At 35.4% G+C, this 20,285-nt stretch overlaps 3 protein-coding genes across 5 annotated transcripts; 1 reads left to right on the top strand and 2 right to left on the bottom strand.

The window, feature by feature from the left end:
* Positions 1-1,037: 1,037 nt before the first annotated feature.
* LOC128158069 (uncharacterized) lies at positions 1,038-6,680 on the bottom strand. Its single transcript, XM_052820765.1, has 4 exons — positions 6,328-6,680; positions 4,408-4,716; positions 2,447-4,284; positions 1,038-1,547 (listed from the first exon to the last, which is right to left on the bottom strand). Exons 1-4 carry the CDS (start codon positions 6,566-6,568, stop codon positions 1,488-1,490), a joined length of 2,448 nt encoding a protein of 815 aa, XP_052676725.1. The 5' UTR covers positions 6,569-6,680; the 3' UTR covers positions 1,038-1,487.
* A 6,813-nt stretch (positions 6,681-13,493) lies between these two features.
* Positions 13,494-14,684, top strand: LOC128158080 (cystinosin homolog). The gene is made up of 2 exons (XM_052820782.1): positions 13,494-14,025; positions 14,132-14,684. The coding sequence occupies exons 1-2, from the start codon at positions 13,549-13,551 to the stop codon at positions 14,651-14,653; spliced, it is 999 nt and encodes a 332-aa protein (XP_052676742.1). The 5' UTR covers positions 13,494-13,548; the 3' UTR covers positions 14,654-14,684.
* A 382-nt stretch (positions 14,685-15,066) lies between these two features.
* On the bottom strand, positions 15,067-18,397 carry LOC128158087 (L-rhamnose-binding lectin CSL1-like). 3 transcript variants are annotated; one of them, XM_052820790.1, is made up of 5 exons: positions 18,244-18,397; positions 17,654-17,746; positions 17,251-17,424; positions 16,366-16,665; positions 15,067-15,980 (listed from the first exon to the last, which is right to left on the bottom strand). In XM_052820790.1, the coding sequence occupies exons 2-5, from the start codon at positions 17,730-17,732 to the stop codon at positions 15,892-15,894; spliced, it is 642 nt and encodes a 213-aa protein (XP_052676750.1). In that variant the 5' UTR covers positions 17,733-17,746; positions 18,244-18,397; the 3' UTR covers positions 15,067-15,891. The 3 variants fall into 3 exon arrangements, with proteins under 3 accessions (XP_052676750.1, XP_052676752.1, XP_052676751.1); XM_052820792.1 differs by having other exon boundaries at positions 17,654-17,735; positions 18,244-18,385; XM_052820791.1 differs by lacking the exon at positions 18,244-18,397 and adding an exon at positions 18,133-18,155.
* Positions 18,398-20,285: the final 1,888 nt, after the last annotated feature.

Below are 20,285 nucleotides of genomic sequence, written 5' to 3'. Positions count from 1 at the left end.
ATCTTATTTCCGGGATCATCATTTGTTTAACGTCCATGTTATAATGTATTCTTCACATGTCCCCTTAACTTAGTAATGTATTATTTACGTCATCTACTGAGTAACTGCCCCCTTAACTTAGGAAATTCAATTGCGATCATACAGCTACTCACAAAGTCGAATCTCGGTCTAACCGGTTTAATACATGCACACAATCCTTAATCTTTTAGCAACTCTTTCAAACATATTATTGAGCAGCTAGTGTACATTTGTATTACGTGACGGCGTTGATAATTCAAACCTTTTGTTTTTTTCTTCAAAGCTCAATACCTTCATACCAGCAAGAACAAGCAAGAACAAGCAGGAATAAGCAAAGATATTTTATCACTAGTATACAAATGATTTCAAATGTCCGACTCAAACCAAATAATATTGATTCTGATTGTAAAATTCCATGTAACCGAACTAGTCAAATCGGAGGCACTTGCATATGCGCATTTTGCATAACCAACGTACTGATTCAGTGTTTATTTCATCAGTATGACAGTTGGATCGCCAAATTTAAATTTAATTAAATTTCACGTCAAAATTGTGACATGTTAAAGGGAAAAAAATTAAACCGAGGCGAGTTGGCGCGCACGAAGTTGAATGTCCATTTCCCTGACAAGATTTAATGGTGCCAGGTATTAAAACGTGTCGACATTTTATGGAAATTTTACAAAGATTTCAATTCACAAGTAAAAATATTTTTCTGTTATATTTAATGTTTTATATACTGGTACTATAGTAATTTGAAAATCTTAAATCTTATGCCACAATTTGAATCCGAATAAGTGTCATGTCCTGTATTTTGCATGAATGAAATACTCTGAACTTCTGAGAGAATAGTTTAAACAATAATCATGTATATACACGTATTTTGAGACAATTTATTTATCATGTCTTTTCGAATAATAACAATCAATGTATATCTAACGTAAATAATACGTCATACATTAAAAATAAAACAACAAGACCGGAACACTAACACCTCCCCGGGGGTACACGAGAGGGTGTACTCTCGGTGTTTCCCATCCATTGCGCCGTACATGTAGGTACTTGGCTCGGAAGTCTTTATGCCAAGGGGTTTAGAACTTTGTCAGGTCTGTATGAGCCAACCTTTTATCATCAATCTCTCGAAATGGACATTTCAACAGACGAACACTGATCTCTCCGAAAAGGACATCGTTAATTTAGAAAATCAATAACTATACACACTTTCCAATTAACAAGTCAATCATTTTATGGTCAACAATTGAAAAAAAGTAATAAATATAATAATAATACTGGTGTCTCTAGTTAACAGAAAGACAAATAAAACACGAAAACAAAAATGATATCTCATTATTCAATCACATTGTATGCATCAAACTTCTGTTCTCTTTGACTACTGTTTTTCCTTTTCCCCCAAATCACACTGTTCAGTCATCAAGTCACACACATACACTTTCTGTTTATTTTTTCACGCCTTATTTACCGGTCTGCCTTCGAAGTGGTAAGCTTCTTGGGGGCTCTCGTCTTTTCTTATTCTACAAAAGAAAATAACTCAAAAGTTTGAAAAGTTACGCTCATATCGCAGTGCTGCAGCTGCACTAAGCCGTTGCGCATGCGCTCACGCTACATTGGTCAATGCGAACTGGGAAGGATTTGACAAGCTTTGCGAAAAAGTATGTCCAGTTCCTTGGCTGAGCCTGGAAGCCGCCACGCCGCTCTGAATTGTAAATCTGCTATTCAGAAGAGCCGTCCTCGCAGTGCTTGCAGGGAGGTAGTTGCTTAGTACAGTAGGCATTGGAGTTTGCAAGTAGAGGCTGCTACCTACAGCGCTTTGGTGGGTCTGGAGTCGCGGGTTTGTATACGCCTGCGTGGGATTAACACTCATAATTTGCTGCATCGCGCGCTGCTGGAACTGCTGGTGCTGTGCTAAGTTAGAAAGTTGCGATTGTTGCATTGGTTGGTTTGGATGGAAGCCATGATTATTATGGCTTTGACCTTGCTGTTGCCGCGCTGAATTCAAGGATAGATGGCTCTGCTGCTGCGTATTTTGCTGCGGTGTGTGATTTATATTTTGAGTATTTACTTGATTTTGTGACTGCTGTTGAGTATTAGTTTGCTTGTTATGTTGGTGATAGTTAGGTTGGTTTGGGTGGTGTTGCTGTTGGTTATGGGAACTTGTATGCTCATTTTGTTTGTGTAATTGTAATTGCTGGAGAGTGTCTTTTGCTCGTTGAGCTGCGTTGGCATTTTTTTCATACACTTCATTTAATCCCAGAATATGACTAGAATAGCGCTCCATTGCTCTATCAGATTTCGACTGAATGCTTTGCTGCGCAGGGGTCTGGTTGCTCTTTAGGTCCGCTATTTTTTCGCGCTTTGCGTCTTGCACCACCACCTCTCTCCAGTAAGGATTATGCTGAAACACCCTACTTACCTGGGTTGTGGGGACAGGATATCTTTTTTGCGAAATATTGTTTACATTCTGTTTTGGAGATATTGATTGTCTAATGGTGGCGGGCTCGTTGTATAATTGCGGTTGGGGATAAGGTCCAACTGGGCGGGGCTGAATTGGCTGAGGACCATGACTAGGCGCTCTTGGAACTGGCTGAGGATACATTCTTTGTTGCGGCGCTGGCTGTGGAGCGACGTGCTGTCGGTTTGGTATGGCGTATGGTTGTTGAGGATATGATGGTTGTGTGTTCGGCCTCTGTATGGTTTGTGGCATATTTGGGTGGTGGGCGGGACTTGGTCCGTTGTGGACAGGTCCCGCTACAACTGGCGCCGGCGGTCTTTGTTGTACAGGGGGGAGAGGTTGGGGTACATGGGGATAAGACGGCTGTCTCTGTTGGTTGGGATGTGAATATGGTGGTGGTTGTTGTTGAATGTGGTGTTGTCTTGGTATTGGGTTCCTTGGCTGAGATTGTGGAACTGATGGCACGGATGGAACGCGTGGAACTGAAGGAACTGAATTCATGTAAGGCAAAGGTGGACGTTTACCCGGTTTGGCTCTAACGACTTGCAAAGGTGCGTTTGTATTCGATTGAGGTTGATTTGGATACTGAACTGGCCGATTCGGGTGTGGTTGTTGATACCTTCCTTTGCTCTGTATCTCTCCAATGAATGACTGGAGGGAATTTGGTTTCTGTGCCTGAGGTTGACTATGTGGTTGAGCATAGGGTGTTCGTTGATGTTGTACCGGTGTGTGTGGTTTGTTAACGTGAGGTTGTGGGGCAACATTGGGATGAGATTGCGGAGCTCTCGGCTGATTGTTTGGAGGTCCGTAGTTTGGGGGTGGGCCTTGTGCTGGAGGTCCATATTGTTGCTGTTGAGGAGGTTGGTAATTGTTTTGCTGACTTGGAGGTTGCTGAGCGTGAGCATGAGACTGAGGCTGATTTGCATGAGCGGGAGGTTTGTTAGCTTGAGCAGAAGGTTGGTTTACATGAGCAGGAGGTTGATTTGCATGAGCAGGAGGTTGATTTACATGAGCAGGAGGTTGATTTGCTTGAACAGGAGGCTGATTTGCTTGTGCAGCTGGTTGGTTTGCATGCGCAGAGGGCTGGTTTGCGTGAGGGGTGCTTGGAACTGGTGCCTTTGTTTGTTGATTAGCCGGTCCTGGCGGTGTTTGCGTATTGCTTTGAGGAGCAGCAGTTTTTGGTTGGTTGACGTGAGGGGAATGCTGGCTGTTCTGGTTATTGGCTGCATTGTTAGAGGAAGACGACGGAGTTTGTTGCTGCTGGTTGTTGTTAGGTTGGTTGACATGTGGTTGTGGTGTGTTTGGTTTGTTTTGTGGTGGTTGATTGTTATTGTTTGTATTTTGTGGTGAGGCTTGATTGGCTTTTGGCTGGTTGATATGTGGTTTACTTGCTTGTTGCGCTTTTTGCTGATTACCACTCTGTTGAGCCGGGTTATTTTTTCCCATTGATGCCTTCGGCCGCTTTTCGGCTTTTCCTACTCTTTTTGCGTGGTTTATTTGTTTCACAATCTGACTTTTGCCTATTTCTCCTCTATGCATATGATGAACCATTCCCATTTCAAAGTCAACAGGACGACCACATGTATGATATTCACCGTCGTATATTTGTCTTTTACCAGGCTCTGGGTTTATGCAACGTCCATGGAAGGCTACTCGTTGTGCTTGGCAAACGACGTAAAATGGCGTCTTCTCTCGTCCCCTCCAAACGTTGATTCCGTCCGGAAGTCCTGAACATGTAGCATACCGGATGTGACAGGGGGAGCAGTGAGCGTTTCTGCAAGAATGCGCCAGGTAATCGCCTAAAAGCAAAATGATTCAAATAAATACAATTATCATACAATGTAACTGTAGTCCAAATACACTAAGGCTAGAAGTTGTTGAGATAAACACGCCTGTATATAAGGGTTTCTCAAGGGACTTACAAGGATCAAGTGGCATTTTTCTTTGACCACAGTTGACAGTCGTGTAATATTCACAGCTTCCGGTGGTGGTGTCGTAGACGGTGGGGTAGGGACACTCCCTCAGGTGCTTGCCCCACCAGTCCTCCTTGGGATCACCCCCACAGTCGTAGTACTGGGCACAGCGGTTGGGGTGAGGAAACCTCTTGGTGGAGCCTGGGGTGCATTTTGGCCGCCAGGTGGACTCACTGAAGGGTGAGTAATGTCTTGACCCAGGGGATCTGGCCGCGGGGTCCCCCTTTGGGGCTGTATAAGGAAGTGGGTCCTTGTTATCTGTCGGATACAACACAAATCATAAATCTTAACTATTCCAGGTAATTTTGAACAGGAATACAGAGCCCGCGAAGATTTTGACAGGGTTCTTTTGTTGCGCTGTCAATGACGGAACGTATTTGATACATACAATGTACAGGTAGTAGTCGAAATATTTAGTTTTGTTAATAGTCTTGATTGTCATTATTCTACATAAATTGACACACCTGTCTGACGTATTAACTGTTTAGTACTCAATATCCGTAAGTGTTTAACCTTAATTTTACGATTATGAATTTTTATTACTCTGTAATGGTTATTCCTGAAAAAAGCCGGACTTTTCCTGTTATAATTGTTTAAGAGGAAGTTTTATAGTAGGAATTCAGATGTTTTTCAATCTTGTGTAAGTTAACACAGAAATAAAAAACTACAATTAAATTTATCTATCTGTTTAGGAAAGAAATACTGGTGTCCTTGCGAATGTTTCATCTAATGAGGAAATGTAGTCCAATGTTAGAGCATAATGTAATTATAAAATCACTACGACGGTGAATCATGGTTACATGTACTAACATTGACAAACGAAGTCATTTCTCTGTCACGGAGAATCACGTTTTGAAGAAAGTGATTCTTGAAAAGTTCATTAACATAAATACTAGTCTCTTCGGGATCCAAAATTGAATTAACAGCTTAAACGTTTCAAAGTTTTGTGTGGTTCCAATTAACGAGGCACAAAAATTTGACAAGGGTCCTATTTGATTAAATTAGCTTCAAAGATGTTGTTTTTGTGGTACTTTTTTTTTTAGATTTACATTGTTTAAAACACCAGACATCCTAATAAGTCGGGATCCAAAATTGAATTAACAGCTTAAACGTTTCAAAGTTTTGTGTGGTTCCAATTAACGAGGCACAAAAATTTGACAAGGGTCCTATTTGATTAAATTAGCTTCAAAGATGTTGTTTTTGTGGTACTTTTTTTTTTAGATTTACATTGTTTAAAACACCAGACATCCTGATAAGTAAACAGGCTAGGGAACTCAAAAAATTTTCTTCGCCTCTTAAAATCTGTTTTTGGATGCAATTTATCATATCATATTGTCTACACAGAGCGTAGATTTATGACAGCTGCGAACCAAAATTAATCCTAGAAACGTATGAAATTTATCCTATTAAAAACTTGTGTCACGAAAACATTTACATTTCTAAGGCAAGAGAGTTTTTGTTTGAAGAAAAAAAAACTTTAAACCAAAAATTTTATTTCGGCCATAAAGTTAAAATAATTAATAAATTAAAATATAGAAATGGCATGAGATAATATTGTGAAAGAAATACATGCATTTGCAAAAAAAGTGTGGAGAAAAAAGCCAACCAAATTAATTGTTAAAAATATGAAAACATTGCGTGTACACGAACGGAAAAGAGTGTTTATTCTCAATTCACGTAAATGGTAGTGAATATTATATACTTTTAAAGAAAGCTATCAACTTCGGAAATGAAAAGAACCATGATGAAATAAATTTCAATGTTAACTATTTTGGTATGTTTTATGTGTTTGAATTTTAATAATAATAATTTAAATCACCAAAACAAAAAAAACTTTTACTTTTAATTGTAAAACCAAGAAATGCCTACTTTGTGTGCAAGTATCTTCCGGACTTCCAACCGGCACGCATGCGCCGATTTCCTGGCTCCAGACTGTGTTGGGTCCGCACTGTAGTCTCCAGTCCTTGCCCTGTCCACACAGGTAGTACACCCGACAGTCTGCGGGGTCAGGCCGGAACTGCTGTCCCAGAACTCCGTCACAGGGCTTCTGGGAAGACACACAATCCAGACATACCGAAAACAATAGGGCTAGAAATCCGAAACGAATCATTGCTAAGCGTTGGAACCTGTGCTGAGAGCACACTGTACGTCCGAATGTTCCGGGCTCCTTTGCCAAATGATTGCCGTTAACACAATCGACAGCCTCTTACGAAATGCATATCATCGGTTCTTTATGAATATATTATATCTAGTTTTGTGTGCTGTAATGTATGCCTTATTTGTATGCAAATGAGATGTCATGTCAGTACACGTCACGCATTTTAATTAATAGATGGGAAGTGTATTGCAAGAGAAAAAAACTAATTGGTATGAAAAGCGTGGTATGAAAAGCGTTACTGCTATAATGATCCGAATTTTTGAATTCGATTATCATATCAGTGTGCTGTGGCTGTCAAATGCAATGTCTTGAAATACTCAGGGATCAGTCATTAATTAAACATAAGAATTTTTGCAGGGACATGCACATTGATATGCTGTTAAGTTAGCCCTGTTTCTCTGGCGGTCTCTAGACCAATGTCTGTTAAGTGTGACTTTGTTAAGTGGATGTTTTTGTGTTGTGATACCGTACGCCATTTCTTTTTGAGGAAGCTACTGTACATCTGCATGACCAACAAGCTATACATTCACCAATGTCTTTTACAATTTTTCTTAAATAGTATTAGTAATTAATTGCAAATTTTTACGTCATAATTAAAATATGTCATAAAGACAGCATTACTTACTCCAAAAAACTAATTAAACTGATATAAAACTTGTTTCTTTTGTAATTGCTAAAATTATTAACATTAATTATTATTTCATTTGGTAATTACTAGACTTTTAGCCTATTAGTCTCATTGCATCGCATTCCGCGTTTCATTCTCACATTGGCTACCATGATATAATTTTGACGTGATATTATTGTAATTAATGTAATGAAATACATTGAGAACATAATTAAATTAAGATAAATTGAATGTTACCCTTTACTTCAGATTCAAACATATGTTAAACAGTTTTATTTCCACAACATCATAGGTATTTTTAGCGACAAGATCACAATTAAAATGTCGGACATATATTCCAGGACTTGTTTATGTCAGGGTGACAGTTTCTACCTGTTAATCTTTTTAATTGTATTATCCAGAGCTCTGATAAGCGCTGTATGATAAGTAGCACTTCATTTTATGACGTAAAAATGAGTGAATCATTTATGCAAAAATTCAGAGTTTCATTTCGTCTGGAATGATATGGAGCAGGATTTTTAAGCCTGTTTTTTGTTGGGTCTTGAAAATCTTGCCCAATGAAAACAATATTAAGATGCAACAATTTTTCTATAGCTATATGTAAACCGTTTTCACCTTGAATATGATATTTGTTTTCAAACAACTAACAGTACTTCTTTTGAATTATTTGATTCATTAATTATTCAGACAGTTGTTTATAAGTGTAAATTACTAACAACAGATATTGCTTTATAAGCCCTAGTCACAACGGACAACAGATACTGGTATTGCCTTTATAAGCCTCAACCAAACCAACCAAAGAAACATTATTGAATCACCCAATTGTATTTGTGGTCAAAAGGAGGATGTTTATCACTTTTTCCTTGTATGCAAGAATTATGTAAATGCAAGAAACAATCTTTTTGAATTACTTTTTAATAGGCTTGATGAAACAATTTTAATTAACTCACATTTGCTTCTTTGGGGTAGTGACTATTTGTCTTACAATACAAACTGCTTTATTTTTTCAGCAGTTCAAAAGTTCATTAATGAGTCTGGAAGATTTAATAATTAAATTCCTTTTTGCTTCTGCTTTCTATACTGTATATTAACGTTATCTACTATATATTTGCAATAACTTTGTAAATGTATGTCTATGAATTTAATTATTACAAAGTCAATAACTATAAGTAACATGTAATATTACATGTACTATGACAATTGTATATATTGTATGTATTATCATTAGGAGAGGAACTTGTAAGTTGCAAGAACTTGTTTCCAATCCTTTTGTGTTATTTACACAGTAAAATATGTTCAAATCAAATCAACCAAACCGAACAAACGATTTTGCCCATATAAGCCCCAACCAAATCAAACAACGGATATTGCATAAAACCACACGACAACTCTTGCCTTTATCAGCCCCAACCAAACAGGGTACGAGATAAAAACCATTCTGGTCACTTTATTAAATATTAGAAGACTACATGAAGTTAAGAGTTAGGTAGGTGATAATTAATGATATCTTTTGTAGTTTTATAACCTTTTATAGCATATTGTATGAGTAACACGAGTATATTAAATATAATAAAAGAAAATCAATGCTGTGGTTTTATCTTTTTTCGAGTGAATCAATTTTGATGGATTTAGTAAAAATCACAGTTTCAAGGATGCGTATATGTATATATATATATATATATATATATATATATATATATATATATATATATATATATATATATATATATATATATATATATATATATATATATATATATATATATATATTGGTGTCTACTGGTCTTTACAATAATTACAATGTTATTAGGTAAAGCACTGAACAATAACCATCTAATGTCTTGGATCAATCTAAATCCATGAAAATCTCTGTTTGACTAATAATGATACATACTTCATAAGTTCATTTTGCAATGTTTTCGTGTTTTATTTTTCTTCTTTGTACACTGTTTTATTAAAAAAATAACATTATACACTCGTGTTTTTCGAAAGAAAGAAGACATTTTTGAATATGGTCATGTAGTATTCATTTAAATGTTTTCTTGTGGATATTTACATGGTAAACAGGGCCTTTATTTTTTCTACAATATATGTACTAATTGCATTGTATTTAGCAAATGGTTCTTATTATACATGTATGTATACATTTTTTTAATCGTCAAATTAATCATCCAAAGATTGAAAATCGTTTTCTTCATGCACCTACACAATACTGACCGAACATGAAATAGATTTCCAAAATCTCAATGTTGTATTAAAGACTGTGACTATTCATGTCTTCAACCCACAAATAATACCGACAGAACATAAAAAATTAAACGCTCGACAGTAAATTTGAGTTGTCATCGCAATTCTATGCATAGAAGCACCTCTCATAATATCATTATACCTTAATGAACTAGAAACAAATATCAAACATGTCTGTATGTCTGTGCAATGTAATAATCACACGCTTTTTGTGTTTGTTAATCGTTTTTGTGGCTGTCTAAGAAAATGTCAACAACAAGAACCTGCACATTACAGAACCATTAATCAGAAATTAAGATGGCGGAGAAATGTCAGCGACTTCATAAATCTACAGTAGGTAATTTTTGGTTTCATTTTTTTCAGGTGTATTTTTTTCGGGAGGAATATTTAGAAGAGAAGTATATGAACAAGACTTCCGTTAGTGAAACAGATGATATACTGTCAACTGTAAGATACACTAATCTAAGAATAATGACTTTAATTAGACTGTAATTCAGAGTAAAACCCCTAAAATTTTGACTACGTGTATACATTATATCTACATGTAATCTGTGGACATTCTTAAAGAAATTTCAAATAACTCCGAATTTTCAGACTTGTTGACGTGTTAAAAGAGAATATACTTGGTGTTCGTAATTATACAGACCTGACAATTCCATGTTATAAAGCGCATACTAACAACGTTTATTAGACACATCATCTAATCAATCTATATAATCGCACGATTGCTTTACCTAGAGTTGAATGAAAACAAAGAGAGCCATTCTTTAATTTTTTGACACTTTGAACTGATAGGAAAGGTGAGGATTTGATACAATTATTTATATGAGGTCATACATTTTTAGAGGCCATCAATCAAAGTCTCTTTAACGAATCTACTTTTAGTAATTTAAAATACCGCTGAAATAATTGAGGAACTGCAGGGTTTTTATAAACTCTGTCCATTCCTGACCAGATGGTGGATAATTGAAATCACGAAGTTTGTCAAACTTTTAGGTATCGGTCATCTGTATACTGGTGTTGATTAAAAAAATCTAGTGTTTAATAAAGTGCATGGTAGAAAATGCAAATTTTTCCTTTTGTCTTTGATTTCCATTCATTTATTTTAAATTTGTTTTATTGATTTCAGGCAATATAGATTTTAGATAATCGTAAATAAAAGCACTTACTAGGTTAACTTTTCCTAACTTAACTCAACTTCAATATTTTAATAACTATATGTTGTACAAATAATAACCAATCAAACCTAATGGAAATTTTTTAAGGTTAAAAAATCAAATAACGTATTATATTGCAGTAGGATGCGTTAATTGTTAATTTTTGGGGGTAAAGATTATATGCAATGATTATTAATTCTATGTAGATACATAACAATGCTTCTGGACTAATTAATACAGAAGCGAGGATTCTATCAAGGAAATGATTTAATATTCACAAACAGGTAACCACAAACAAATTAATATTGCTCGATTATTCTCCTCATATAGTCAACATTTTTATGAATGTTAATATGATCATGCAATTCGGTGAATTCTTTACTCCATATGCAAAATGTACAACTGATTCTTACAATTCTAAAACTCTTTTTTAATTTAAGTGCTGGTTCTAGGAACCCCAAAGTTAGCAATTTACATGTATATAGTTGAAACCAGAGGCTTGGATTATAAAAATGAGCTCGTCTAATTAATAGAGCGTGTCAAAGTTTCTGTATGTTGCAATGGTATATAATGGTTCACCAACGACCTGGTAAGTACTCTGCCAACGCCAAATCTATGTCGATTTCCAACATTTATTAGATACTGTTACCGTGTGATGGAGAAATCTTAAATATGAAATGTATACTTCTTTTTAATGAGGCATGAAAACTGGGACAAGGAAGACTTTGGAAATGGAAAATCTAATACCGCTAATGAAATTGAAACCATAAACATGAATTATAGAAAAAGAATAAGTTAAACATTCTAAATAGGACGTAAAACAAGCAAAAAATTAAACCAATGTAAACTTGAAGATGACGATTTTTAAATTCTTTTTTAAAACTTTTGCATTGTGTAAAGAATATAGAGTATGTGTTTTGTATTTTAAATTGACCAGAATAGAACTTCATAGTCGTATATCGATGTGTTCTTTTCCTCTGTTGGATTGTTTTTCAACGACAAATAAAACTTTTCGCGCTCCATTTTGCGGTGAAAGCAATAATAGCGCTATTACTAATAACCGAAAATACAGTTTCATCACAAATATTCTTTGAATCAAAATTCGTGGATCAAGAAGCATAAAGTCCAAAATAGAACGTTGCATGGCAATACATTTATATCAATCACTGATAATTAGCTGTTTGATGTATTACCGGTATGAAGATCTCATTGTAAGGTCTTGGTATGTATGACTATCGCTTGTTTGAATTTAATGGCTTAATTATCGATTGTCAAATTAAAAATGACATATCTACAAAATTTGGAATATAAATTAGTAAGTTCATAAAGCCCATTTATGAAAGTTCAATACTTTTTTTTATAAGTATTATGAATTACTGAATTCAAAAAGTCAATTGGAAGGTAAAAATTATACAATGGCATGCATTTACTGAAACAGAATTATTGACTTTGTGTTTTGACTGATGTGCATCGATCACAAGTATGTTTCAAAATCATGTTGTTATGTATGTTACAGTGTACGTCAGTTGAATACAGGTACCATTCAGCAATTTTTAACCAGATGTGTGGTGACTTGTCAAAAAGCCATGCTCATTAACTCTTCACACATATGACATCAGAAATATTTGTCAAAATATCAATATATATCTCTCGTTTATACTTCTAATTAATATGAAATCTTAACTGCGATTTGGTGAAAGGTCACCAATGTTTGCAAAATTGTCTGTTTGAAGTAAGAACGGGATATGTTTAAAACACACTGCATGGTTCAAATCAATCACGTATTTACACCATTAAAAAACCTTTAGAAAAGATAAATAACCCTGTTCTGATTGACTTGTCACTGCGACGTTCAAAATTGCCAGTAATTCTGGATGCTTGTTTCTACTGCCTCGGTGCCCATACTTAGAACACCATTGAGCGCCAATAATGCTTGATTGGTTTAATTTCTAAACTTTTGTCATTGTTTTGTGGATGTGTTATTATACTAAATTCGGTTCACTCAATGCTTTATTTCCCAAGTCTTGGCGAAAGTTGCAAATATTGTCTGTTGCATGTAAAAAGTTCGAACCAAACACATTTTTACAGAATATCCATAACAATTTTGCCACGACGTTAAGGAAACAACTTTATATGTGCGTAGAATTACGAATAAAAAAATAATTACTGCATGTGGATTAGATTTCATGGTGGCTCAATTTTCGTGGAATTCGTTGGTACCACTCATCCACGAATTAACATCCTTCCCGAATTATTAAATTAGGGTTATAAAGTCATATTTCCTTTTTAAGTATACGATAAAACGCGAAATTACGTCACTAGAAACCTGCAATCCACGATAATTGACCCCCACGAATTTTAATGATTACACTGTACATGTACTCATATCTAGGAAAATGCAAAAAGTTATAAGAATATATCAATGACTGTGAATTCTGGAAAATCTACAAGTTTGTTAACAGTTTCACGCTATTATTAATTAAAGTTACTCATATACATGTGTATTTGTTACTCATTCAATTCGTGAAAATGGCCTTTAATCGTTATTTGGGACATTGATCGATTAATGTGGTGTTCATTCACTTACCTTCGGTGTGATGCTCTGACTTTCTCTTCATAGAAATAATAAATTCTAGCAGTGTCAAAAATGAAAAATTAATATGATAAATAAAAATGTCGATTACATGTAGTTGGCTAATAGCTGACAATAGCAGAGAGAATTTTTATTTTATAACAAACATCATTAAATACCAATCTAGTTCATCGACTTTATTTAGGCCTATAAATAATATTTCCTGTCTGCAATGCCGTACTCTTATCATGTAAAAAAAAAACTGCTATATAGATCAAAACGAAAGTAAAACTATACAACATATCTCGGAACTCCAAGGCCAGGCAACATGGGTAACCGTACCCAGGACGGTGGTCTCCTGCAGCAGAACTGTCGCCCGGAGTGGCCACCGTGGACCTGTGTGGCTGCCAACGTCTGTGGCCTCTGCAGCACCACCTTGTGGTTCCTTGTTCTGCTTCCTCAGGTCTGGAAGAATTTCCGTCGGAAATCCGTCGTCGGTTTAAGCATCCTATGGGCCACTGCCAATTTCACAGCCTCCCTGGTGAACTTGTGCTTCGTCTACGGGTATGCTAAGATACCGCTTTACGGAAGAATTAACTCGGTCTACATGCCTATTCTGGAGTTTACGATTCTGGTCCAGTTTTGGATTTACGGGGACCATTACAATAAGAGACACAAAATAGCTTACCTGATATTTTGTGTGTGTATGTGGACGACCCTTCTGTCTCTTAATCTGGGACTCAAACTTTTCCCTTACATTCAATGGGTAGCTATAGGACTGTGGTGTGTTGAAACGTTTCCACAGGTAATGCATACAAAAATCACTTCAATCAATTAATGTTGCAAATCTATTTATTTTTAGAACCTTGTACAAAGATCGTTCTTTAAGCATATTAATTTTTTTTTCTCAGGTTTTCCTCAACTTCAAGCTAAGATCAACAATGGGACAATCTACCCGCTCTGTAATCATAGCATCCATTGGCAAAATGACGGACTTTCTATCAACATACGGGTTACTGATGCCCATTCAATACGTCGTCATGATCTACTTCTCCAGTAGCGTCAATTACGTTAACGTCATTCAGGTTGTCTGGTTTCACGGCAGAAAACCGAACTTCAGTCGCGATGAACCCCCGGAAACTGTTCAGTATAATGAGTTCCGAGATGGCGAGGCCGATGAAAGCAGCACTGCAGAAACAAATTTATTATGTTCTTCGAATTCAGGACAACCTAGCCTCGATTTCAAAACGAAGCGAACAATTCAATATTCTCTAATAACATTGTTTACCTGTTTCTTGGGACTTTTTGCGTACGGCATCGTGTGGGCCACTGATTCCTATTACGCAATATTTGCTCCCTGCACGCTTGTTGCTGTCACAGTGTTTGCTTTCTTGTTGTATAATCGTGCATGGCCTTCTGATTCAGTGGTCTAGTCTCAATTTTTAAGTAATAAAATTATGAATAAATGTTTCTTGTTTTCTTATTAATAATTAAAGGTAGAGCATTAAGCGTCTTTGTTGAAGTTCTGTGGTGTATTTTTGTGAAGTTTGAATCACCAATGTTATGAAAACGGTGACAATGTTTTGTAGTGAGATGAGGTGCATATCAAGGCTATGAAAGTTTTAATGAGTGGTTCGTGATACTTCTTTGCGCTGTAACTGTACATTTCATTAAAATATATTTATATATGATAATATATATAATATATTAATGGAGTATTAAACAGTTTACTGTGAGGACTTGACACATATACTGGTACAATGCAGTCCCAGGTACCAGTATATCACACACTCTGAAGTGTTGCTCCTTGTACAATATCGCTGGGTTAATCTATATAAAAAACAACGCTCTTGAGATGTGTTTATTCAGTGAAATAATCACAAACAATGGTAAAGACTATAAAGCACAAATCTTCTTTCTATCTGAAAACAAACACTTGTTCTACACTGCAGTTGACCCCTCAAGGACCAAAGTAAACAGGCACACAACATTTCACAGAAGTTGTAACTTGCTTCAAGGCAAGATAATCTAGATATCAACCATAATCATGGTCTGAACACGAACTAATACCAGCATACTACGTACCAAAATAATGCATATTGGCGAACATAACTCTTCTCTTCTTTTAGGGTCACAACAGACAAAATAATGATTTGATTGTAATGTTTCAAGTGTATGATTTCAGACACGTTGACGTATGAATAATACAGCTCAAACTCAGTTAGTAAATACAATGGGCTAAAAACATGATATTGGATTTTATCATATCTGCATTATTATAATTTGCCGAAACGAAGAGAAAATTATAAATTACATGCATATATAAATTCCTTTCCAAACCTTATTGCAAAAGATTTCTCTATATAGTAAAGATCATTTCAATTTAGATGGTCCGTACTCAAAATAGTTTTTAACTCTGATATAAATCAGGATTTAAAAAAAATTTCATTCATCGTCAAGATGACAAAAATTTATATACTGTAAATGTACATGATGCATACAAATATCAATGTAAAACCTTTTAAATCTTCCGTTAATCATCGAATCATCTGCATAAAAACATGATAAAATATTGTTGTTCAGGTATACCTCAAAAAGATATAAAGGCATTGATATGACATATATGTTATGTATATAGTTTGTTGTGTTCAAGTTGAAAAAACGCTCCCGATTAAGATATTCCAAAGGCTTTCCACGTCAAAAGTAAAACAGTCATAAATAGGAGACCCCCTTCATTTCTTTGGCTGGAATTGACTTCCTCTGGAAGAAAAATAGATACTATCAAATAATATATTTAAATCTAAAACCGTATTTACAATGTAATTTAAGGGATAGCAAAATTAATGTACTTGCATATTTAATGTACATTTAAAGAGATGGCGAACCACATATATTAAGTCTTTGAATTCAAAGGTTGGCTTAAGAAGGCTTGAGGGTCAAAAAATTAATTACTCAGAAACCATCACATCTTTAAATATGAATTTTAGAGCCATAAACTATTGTTTGGTAAAGAGAAATTCTTTATACATATCAGCCTTAAACTTTGCCTTTATTCGTATACCTTTATACAAAGCTCTTATTTAAAGAAGATAAATATAGTTTAAAAACGGCCATGACCACCTAGTCCTCTTAAAATGATACTAACTGGCAGAGACGCATTTGAAGTCAAACTCCAAGTATTTGTAGATTCCGTGGCAGGGGTCCGCGCCAAACATCTCGTTCTCCACGGTGACGGTACAGCTCTGTCGCCCGTCACACAGCTTCTGCATGACCCCCAGGGAGTGGGGGGACTTACAGTCCGTGGCGTTATGGAGACGCTCTAGGTTGTAGGGGTGGCGACACTTCTCCTTGGATGTCCGTCCAAAGTTGGCTTCCGTCATGCGTATTCCGAGTCCGCTCGAGCAGCTGATGGTGTGCGTTTTCTGTTCGCAGATAATGCCGGATTCTATGAAGATTGCATAACCATTAATCTTTATAAGTTTCGATCGTCAACAAGCAAATTCGTAGTGTTTTTTTTTTCATTGGTGTTCAGTGTCTGTTTATTATTCAATAATCTCAGCAAAATTAATTTGATTTGTCAGTCTTTAAAACAATGATTTTTCTAAAAAAAATAATATCACATTGTGTTTAATTTGAGATGGGATTGATCATGCATGTAGATATCGATCTATAACACCTTTAATAAATAAACAAAATGAAGTGTCATAATCAGTACTGAATGCAACAGGCTTGGGACGAATTACATTGTTTTAAAAGGGTAAAGCTAATAAAGAGTTTTTGCAAATGTTTCAAATAACATCTCTTTAACATATCTACAGGTTCATGCTCAGTATTAGGTTCAAATTCAATGACTATACAAGAGTCATTCTTTATTTGCTCAATATATAATCATCTTGTGGCATTACGAACAACATATTACATAAGGAAAATGATATTTATAGACATTTGGCATGAACGAAATAGAGACACAGAATTACATGCATTCAATGCAATGAAAAAATGTGATTAGATATATAATTGTCTTTCAAACCTAGTTCGCAGCGAATTTCTTTTCCCGCATCGTCATAGAAACGAGTCACGCATGCGCCGCAATAGTCGGGAATACACTGGCTGTCTGGTTTAGACTCGCATAGAGTGATGGATCCATTAAATGCACAGGGGTCGGTGCAGTTAGTGAAGACATGCTTCCCTGGTGGACAGCTGTCTATTTAACAAAACACAAAGGTGGTTAGATATTATATACATCCTCACAACGTCAGGAGACCTGAGTCCACTCAGGGACGTTCAAGGCCGTTGGACAAGTGTATATATAGCTAGTAGACATAGCTATAGGACCCCTCAAGTTGTGAGAATGGTGTTCATTGTACTAGACATAATTTTTGTTTTCTTTTCTTTGTTGATCAATTAATTGATTGATAGTAGCATTTACTTACGTGGTATTGTTATATATCCTTCACAAAGTACTGCCAGAGAAATCAATAAAAGGCTGCCCAGAAGTTTCTCCGATCCCATTCCCTTCAATAAGTCTTCATGATATTCGAATATATGAAAATTAAGAAGGAAATAAGAAATAATCTAGTTTTGGTCACAGTTTTTATTTCATGATCAAAAGACCTCGTAATAAAGACACTTTAAATAAACAAATCTTTATCAATTTATCAAACAATTATAGTGCCTCTAATTGTCTCCTTGACTGGGAACGGAGTGCATTGGTAAATACCCCTTTGGCTATAGCAACGTTTAGGTGCACTTCGAATAAAGTACCCCGTGCAAGTTGGTTTGGGGACAAAGACAGAAACCGATTTAAAATTAACGTGTCGCAACTCAAATTATCATTTACTTTACAAGTATGGTACATGTATGTATACACAATTTTGATAACATCAATTTGACAAATACTAAAACATCTTACCAGACGAGTAAATTCTAGAAAACGCAGTTTCAACACCAAATTATTTAAATCATTTATTTGCTCTTTCTGTAAGTACCCAACATCAAAGATAAAACGATAAACATTACTCACCTTGCTCTAAATCACAATAATCGAGAGATCTTAAATATATACCATCAGTATCTCAATAGTTAAAGGGACTATATGCTAACAATGATTTTATGAGCAAACTCAATATGCCCTGTTCTATACCCGACAAGACCGTTTTCTGAAAATCTAATGAGAAACCTGGTTGTGAAAGTATTAAACTAGTCTTTGAGAGTTCATGTATGCACTATTTATTCGCAACACAAATCATGTAATACATCTAAAATATAGCTGTAACACAGTTCAAACATTGATAAAAAAATTTTTATTAGTTTACGATATGCAGTTCAATAAATGTTCACCAACATAAGTTTTTAAAAATAACTTTAGAATTATTGATTATATGCAAGACTGCACAATGGCATGCGCATGGATGTCTTGCCAATTCTTGGTATTTAAAAGAAAACCAAAAGTCAGTATTGACTCTTTCAATCAAGTACTACCTTGCACTGAGTGTAAAACTGATAGACCTTAATGTCATGATAAATTACATCTTATCAACAGGAATATGGTTTTATTTCCTTCCTTCACACTTCACAAAGTCCTTTTATGCGCTTCCTTCCTTGATTTATATTATTTTTTGCAACTCTTTATGTGAATTGGTCTGTATCTTGGAATAAAGAAGTGAATTGGTTGGGGGGTTTTTTACCACCAAAAAAAAAATGCGGAAAACTATTTTGGTTTGAAAGACATTACATAAAGTATGCTTGAAGTCAGTTGAAAGTTTTCCTCGATTTTCTATAATTTCTATTATCTTAGAACAACGGAATCTACAATATTCCATTGAACTCATTTTGGTACCCATTTTTTCTTTGCGGAAACTTTCGTGATATAAAGTGAACGTTTTGCGAGTAAATGCGAAACTCTTGTACTTCGTTTGGTTGGGTCACTAAAACATTTTCTCCTTTACGCATTATAAAGGTAGATAGCCTGCAAGTATATCGTTGAAATCTGTGGATAGAAATATAACTTCTAGCTTTTAAACAAGATTCATGATTATGTTGGAAATGACGGAATCATTAATTTGCGTTCTTCAATTACAGACTTTCAGAAGCTGGATGGTCAACAAACCATCAGGACGTGACGTAACGTTGTGTCGAAATTATGACAAAAATATCTATTTACTCAATTGTTCTTGTATAGTCTACCAAAACTGACATCAACAATAAGCGAGAATCTATTTTAAACCAAAGACTTAACCCAGCTCTGCAGAATGGTTAACTTTAGCCAACAGTTAACCACTGGTTAAGCAATTTACCCAGTAGTGAACTTTACTTTTGAGAACCCGAGTTTAAACACTGGTCAAAATTTAACCACTGGATAAGGGATTTGACCAGTGGTTTAAGTTAATTAGTGTTTAGGGCAACCCAGTCCTGTTTTTTTGGAGTTGCAACATGCGAGCGAGCTGAATGGTTGAGGTCATTTATGGACTATTAGATACTACACAATAAGTAAAAACCTCCTTAAGTAGAATCATTTATAGCTCTGTATAAAGACATAGTTAAAATATATGGAAAGGACATTTTCGTTAAAAAAAAACAATAAGAATCTAATTTTTGGCAAAGGTAAGCTGCGCATATATCTGTTTTCCGTTGCTTATGATCTATAACAAATCTTGAGTAGAAGTATACAATATAACGTGCATATGATATGTTTGAAATACTGCATAAAACAGCTAAATTAAAATGACGCACGCGCAGGTCATATCACAGTGTGGAAATACGTGTTCGTCAACGTTGACTTAGGCGCATTTGAGGCACAGGGGCATCGTATCCGCTCTACACTCTATGACATATATATAATAATACACAAGGGAAGAATCGAAAGTAGGACACGAAATGTAAACAATGTCAAAAAACAACTTACTTCACAAAAGTTACGCAAATCCTCGCACACATTGTTGCAAATGTTGTCAAAAAACACGTTCACACTCAAATATTCCTAATAAACTCGGTAAAAAGCGTTTTTATCCCATTAAAACCGCTGTCTGCTGCAGAAACCCAATCTCTTCGCCCAAGAAAAGATAA

Source organism: Crassostrea angulata, chromosome 8 (assembly GCF_025612915.1).
Source record: "Crassostrea angulata isolate pt1a10 chromosome 8, ASM2561291v2, whole genome shotgun sequence".
Taxonomy (NCBI): Eukaryota; Metazoa; Mollusca; class Bivalvia; order Ostreida; family Ostreidae; genus Magallana; species Magallana angulata.
Note: the sequence above shows the minus strand (reverse complement) of the source record. Positions and strands in the feature narration are given on the sequence as shown.

What these genes read in the sequence shown, in the direction of transcription:
- LOC128158069 (XM_052820765.1), bottom strand. Translation starts at nt 6,568, where the DNA reads ATGATTCGTTTCGGATTTCTAGCCCTATTGTTTTCGGTATGTCTGGAT. An exon ending in GGAAGATACTTGCACACAAA is followed by an intron (nt 4,717 to 6,327) that starts GTAGGCATTTCT and finishes TGTATCCGACAG; the next exon opens with ATAACAAGGACCCACTTCCT. An exon ending in AAAAATGCCACTTGATCCTT is followed by an intron (nt 4,285 to 4,407) that starts GTAAGTCCCTTG and finishes TTTTGCTTTTAG; the next exon opens with GCGATTACCTGGCGCATTCT.
- LOC128158080 (XM_052820782.1), top strand. Translation starts at nt 13,549, where the DNA reads ATGGGTAACCGTACCCAGGACGGTGGTCTCCTGCAGCAGAACTGTCGC. An exon ending in GTGTTGAAACGTTTCCACAG is followed by an intron (nt 14,026 to 14,131) that starts GTAATGCATACA and finishes TTTTTTTCTCAG; the next exon opens with GTTTTCCTCAACTTCAAGCT.
- LOC128158087 (XM_052820790.1), bottom strand. Translation starts at nt 17,732, where the DNA reads ATGGGATCGGAGAAACTTCTGGGCAGCCTTTTATTGATTTCTCTGGCA. An exon ending in AGAAATTCGCTGCGAACTAG is followed by an intron (nt 16,666 to 17,250) that starts GTTTGAAAGACA and finishes CAATCTTCATAG; the next exon opens with AATCCGGCATTATCTGCGAA. An exon ending in CTTCAAATGCGTCTCTGCCA is followed by an intron (nt 15,981 to 16,365) that starts GTTAGTATCATT and finishes TTTTTCTTCCAG; the next exon opens with AGGAAGTCAATTCCAGCCAA.